The 5,707-nt window shown below is 53.7% G+C and overlaps 1 protein-coding gene across 1 annotated transcript; it reads left to right on the plus strand.

Annotated features, from left to right (window-relative positions):
- Positions 1 to 1,176: 1,176 nt before the first annotated feature.
- On the plus strand, positions 1,177 to 3,339 carry LOC119444270 (uncharacterized). Its single transcript, XM_037708694.1, has one exon. The coding sequence runs from the start codon at positions 1,177 to 1,179 to the stop codon at positions 3,337 to 3,339; it is 2,163 nt and encodes a 720-aa protein (XP_037564622.1).
- The last annotated feature ends 2,368 nt before the right edge of the window (positions 3,340 to 5,707 follow it).

The raw sequence follows: 5,707 nt of genomic DNA on the forward strand, positions 1-5,707 counted from the left end.
AGCACATATACAAGAGTTCCCCAAAATATGTTCTAGAAGATATACAGCTATTATAGGTTAGTTAAATGCTGTCGGCCTACAGTTCATGCAGAAGCAGGTGTCGCCGTGTCGGAGACGTCGGGGAATCGGTGTCGGACAGCAGTGTCGGACAGCTGGTTGGACAGCAGGGTCTAATTATAGGGTCGGAGTGCAGGTAAGAAATATATGTCAAGTTAGACAATTCTATTCCTTTTGAAAGCAAACAACAGTGACCTCCTATAAAATAGGAGAGCGTTTCATTAGCCTTTACAAACAACGCTGTGAGTCATCGCCCGATGCTTGCGTTGGAGGTTACGTAAATTTGACACCAGGAGATTGGAAGGAAAACAGATTGGAATAGTTTTACGTTATAGGGTGCCAGCCGTCGGTACGCCTAGACTTTGTACCCAGCGCAGATCGTTTTCTAGATCGGGGCCACGCGGCCGCGCTCGGCCACGTCATACGTAGCCGCCACGGGAGTAATACGGCCCCGCTTTCCCTGCGGCCTTGTGCGGGATGGGAGACGGAGCGCTTTCTCCCCGCCTTCCTCCCTTGCGTACGCGAGACTGAGCAACCATTTTCTGCTCACCCTCTCACGCTTTCACTTTACCCACACCATACGGCGCGCGGCCACGGCATCCGGCCGCGATGTTATCGCACTCGGATTTCACACGGAACATCGCGGCGACAGCGAAGGCGACGTGGATGACGTCGGCGTAAATGCGCCTGGAGTGTACGCCTTTGCCGCCACAGCTGCCAATTCCACACTCGGCGCCCCCGCTGTCGCGCTCCACGCTCTCTACGTGGCTGTCTTCGTACGAGGAGGGGAGCAATTGTCCCACGCGCAGACAATTGCAAGTCTGTGCAACGACGAGTTCACTTTCCAAGAACTTCAGCGCGTCCTCTGCCGTGTCCGCCGCCGCAGTGCTCCTGGGCAGGATGGGATTACGCATCAAATGCTGCGCAACTTGGACGATGACCAGCGCCGCCTCCTTCTCAATGCGTACAACGATGTCATGCACAGCGGGTCCCTCCCTGAGTCCTGGCGATGTGCTATCGTCGTACCTGCACTGAAACGTGGCAAGCCCCCCCGCAGCCTCACTTCTTACAGACCCATCTCCCTCACATCTGTCCCTGGCATCTGTCCCGATGGAGGCAATGGCTCTATCCAGGCTGCAGTGGATTGCTGACATTCGTGGTGCACTTCCGCCCGAACAGTGTGGTTTCCGTGCCCATCGCTCCACTGCTGACTGCCTGGCCGCCGTCGTGGGCACCTTGGAACAGGCGAGACGCGACGGACACGCTGCCTACCTGCTGCTGCTGGACGTCAAGAGCGCCTTTGACTCCCTGCCTCACACAACTATCATCTCGGCTGTACGCGCCCTTGGTGTGGAGGGCAAACTCCTTGCATACATCCAAGCTTTCCTCAGCGACAGGACATCGGCTGTCCGCGTTGGCCAGGTCATCAGCTCCCCCCGTCCTGTGACTTGCGGCGTGCCACAAGGGAGTGTGCTCAGCCCATTTCTCTTTAACCTTGCACTTGCGCCCATCAGCGAGTGCGTTCGCAACAGTGGGCACCTTCCTGTGCGCGTCGTAGTCTACGCCGACGACGTGGCTCTCTTCGTCCGTGGCCCTCGTTCGGCCATGGCGGAGATGCGTCGGCACCTCCAGACGGCTGTTGATGCGGTCGGCCATTTCCTTCGTGCCATTGGCCTCCGCCTGTCGGCGACCAAATCGGAGGCCCTTATGGTCCACCCCCGTGCCACCACCCGCCTCCACACTGGCCGCATCATCATCGATGGTGTCTCCCTTCCTTGGCGACCCATCGTCCGGTACCTGGGTCTCACCATCGACCACCGGCTCACGTGGTCCCCGGCGGTGAAACAACTGCGTGCAACCATGCGCCGTGTCGAAGCCGCAGTGCGTGCACTCCTCGCCCGAGGCGATGGCTGCTCCCCCTCCTTCGCAGCGGGTATGTACAATGCCGTCGCCCTCTCCTGTGTGTTGTACGCGCTGCCGCTCTGTGACCTGCGACCATCTCAGTGGCGACACATCGATGTCGACCATCGGCGTGTGCTCCGAATGTGTCACGGCCTCCCCCGAACGTCTCGTGTTGCTGAGACCCTCGCAGAGACCGGCGCCTGGCCCGTCTCCCTTACAGCCGATCTCCGTGCCCTCGGCCACATCGAGCGCCTCTCTCGTGCCCCGGGAGCCGGCCCCATCCTGTCTTGCCTGCGCGAACTTCATAAGTCTCGAGTGGGGAAACTCCTTGAGCAATATGACAGCATCGTTGTCGACGACCCTGCCACCCCTCCGGACTGGCCACCACCAAACAAGCGTGTGCCTTTGCGAGTGTGCCTCGACCTCCCAGGCGTCCGCTCCAAGCACCGCACGCCTCACTGCGCCATCGTGCAGGAGGCTGCCTCACGCATTCAGGACGACCTGGTCGGGAGAGCACACCTTTACACAGACGGCTCTGTGCGTCAGGACGGTTCTGCCGCCGCCGCCTGTGTAGTGCCGCACCTTGACATCGCCAGACAGTGCCGCCTCTCATATCGCGCCTCCTCCACTACGGCTGAGCTTGTCGGGCTCCACCTGGCAGCCGACATCATTGAAGAGATGCCATTTCTCAACAGAGTGGCAATTTTTTGCGACTCTAGGGCCGCTCTTCACCAGCTCCTCCTTGACGAACGCGCGCCACTCCTGGCTCAACGAGTAGCCTGCAGACTCCATACACTGCAACAACAGGGGTGCGACCTCCGCCTCCAGTGGATACCATCCCATGTCGGTATCGCCGGAAACGAGTCTGCAGACGACATTGCCAAGCGCGCCCACGAGCCCTCTTCGCCTCTCTTGCTGCGCGTCAACTCTTTCGACACCGCGCGGCGAAACATCAGACGGGAGCTCGCCCTCCAACACCCGGACAGCCGCGTCGCACAAGAGGGCTTTAGCACAAGAGCGCCCCGCCACGCCCTCTTCCGGAATCCGGTTTTACGAGAAGAGAGCGCGCGTTCCTCCTCGCCCTGCGGACCGGTTCCGTCTGGCCAAACGAACGAAAACATCGCCTCCGCGGCGCCCCCTCGCCCCTCTGCCAAGACTGCGGCGCATCCGAAACGCTGCAACATCTCCTCTGCGAGTGCCCTGCATTCTCCACGGCGCGCGCCACCCTCGCCCGCATCTACCGTGCGCACGGCCTCCCATGTTCCACAACAGAGGAAATTCTGCACCCCTCGGGCTGCTCATCAAGTCACGCGAAGCTCTACCGTGCCCTCCTGTGCTTCGTTGACGACACCGGCCTCACTGGCCGAGTCTAAATCCTGACCTCCCCTTTCCCGCGCCTCCGGCGCATCTGTCGCTGCTGCTGCTCCTGCCTCTGCGATCTTTCTCTTCTCTAACTATCAGTCCCACTTCCCCTCTGTGCAACGCGGTTGAGGTGTCCTCTATTGAGAGACAGTTATCGCGTTGCACTTAACCCAACATTTCACCCCCTTTTCCACAAGAATCTCACTCCGGCCACGATGTTATCGAACTTGGACATTATACGAAACATCACGTCGACGACTATGGCGGAAATGTGTCTGGAGTGTCCATATATTTGCAATCGCAATAAAGTTATGTGGATCCGACTCAGTGTGGAAATAAATGTAAGCGAAGCTTTCTCTGCTGTTTGCTTTGACTGACGATAGAATGCGGTGATGTTAACAGTGAATGTTTAATTTCTTCAGCATTTAGTGCAATGCGAGAGTGGTGAATTGATGTTAAACGTCACCCTGCGTGCACCTGTTTGTCCGTGTGATACTCACAATACACAGCGAGACGTGCTTGCTTGAGGCATTGTTGTGCGCCATTTTTCATAACCTTCGAGATTGAGCCACCAGGCTTCTCAGATAAATCTCGCACGCTTTCACTCGCGCCGGCAACATACGGCATCCGGCCGCGATGTTATCGCACTCGGATTTCACACGGAACATCGCGGCGACAGCGAAGGCGACGTGGATGACGTCGGCGTAAATGCGCCTGGAGTGTACATATAATTGCGTTCACAATAATAAAAAAAAAAGTTGTGTACGGGAAATACCGCTGCCATAAACTAGAAGCTTGTTTCCCCACAGTACGACTGAGTTTGTGGAGAAACAAACCCATTGTATGTTTTCTTCGTATTTTCAAGCGATTTGGTGCGACAGCATTTAAAAGCCCGGAATCAGGTTAGTCATGTCCGAACGACGGTCAGACCAGTGTTTTGTTGCGCTACGAGGACATTGTAATAGTCACCTTACGAGAGGAAATATTCCCGACAAGGCGGGGCTCCGAGAAGTATTGTCAAGCGATTACCTATTTGCGCAGCTAAGCAATCGTGTGGCTCACAGCAGGAACCTACAACAATTGACCCGGTGTAGTTCAGCGGTTGCGGCTCCACTTTCTCAAACCTTCACAACTTTACCTTCGCGTATAACGTGCGAGATTTGCGTACACTTAACAGGCACGCATGATTTTAGTTATACTTCCGAACTAAAAAAAGAAATCACGCAGAAACTCCTCTGGGAGTTGCCTAAGTATGCACAAGCATTGTGCCCCTTGTTAGTCTACACGCAGCCCGGTGTCATTATCAATGTTATGAAATTTCATTCCACCAGCATAAACCCTTATTAACCCTTATCGATCGTTATCAACCTTGTCGAACACGATCCGACCCTTATCAACTATTATCGGTCCTTATCAACCTGGATGTCCGGCTAAGCTGTTGCAAAACTACCACTACAATTGCTGAGGGGGGCATGGAATGTTTTATTCATGGTTCAGATGCTTGTTTTGAACTTGTTCTTTATTGAAACATGTGCTGTTCTGTGTATTGTATGGGTGACCTCAATGAATGTATGCGCTGTTCGCTTCACTTCGCTGAGCGCTTGTAGCCTCTGCCTTACGTGGTTATGAGCCATTGCATTCGTCTTACATGATTGACGGACAAATTTCTCATTTGGTAGGCATAGAAATGCTTTTGCATTTAAATATAAAATGGCATCGTTTATTAAACAAGACGAAGCTGCTGATTTCTGCTGTAACACGGGGACTCTCTTTTCCTCTTTATTTCGTTCCGTCACGCGTTCTATAGATCATAAGTTTTACTCTTAAATTTTATTACACTGATAATATTCAAGCCTTCGCATTGTTGAAACATTGCACTGTCAAGTAAACACAAGTAACAAGTGCTCTATTTGGCGATATCCTGCTGTGTCAAAAATTTGTCTAATAGCAAATCTTTCTATATACCAAATGAATACCTTATACCTTATCGTTCTAAATACCAAATGAAACACTTTACCATGCGCCCAACGTTTAGAAAAAGGGGCACGCGCAGCCGTTCTTAGTGCTTCGATGGCACTCCATAACGCCATTTGGCCCGCTCTTTCTTGCAGAATGTGACACCATCATCTTTCCTTATACGCCAGGGCGCAAATATGCATCACAGCTGCACATTCGTGTCCATTTTTAGCATGGTTCACAAGATCTTTTCCATCACTTCAACGGTGGACGAATCTTTTGCCCCTGTAGAGATGCTCTGCCGCATAGTAGCCCAGGAAAAACATTCAGACAGCGGAATAAAACCAAACTGGACCTACATATATAGAGAGACCTACAGTATGTGCCACTAGAGTGCAATTAGCGGATTAGTTTTTACTGTGCTGCAAAT

The sequence above is a fragment of the Dermacentor silvarum genome, chromosome 3, assembly GCF_013339745.2.
Source record: "Dermacentor silvarum isolate Dsil-2018 chromosome 3, BIME_Dsil_1.4, whole genome shotgun sequence".
NCBI classification, from domain to species: Eukaryota; Metazoa; Arthropoda; class Arachnida; order Ixodida; family Ixodidae; genus Dermacentor; species Dermacentor silvarum.

What these genes read in the sequence shown, in the direction of transcription:
- LOC119444270 (XM_037708694.1), top strand. Translation starts at nt 1,177, where the DNA reads ATGGCTCTATCCAGGCTGCAGTGGATTGCTGACATTCGTGGTGCACTT.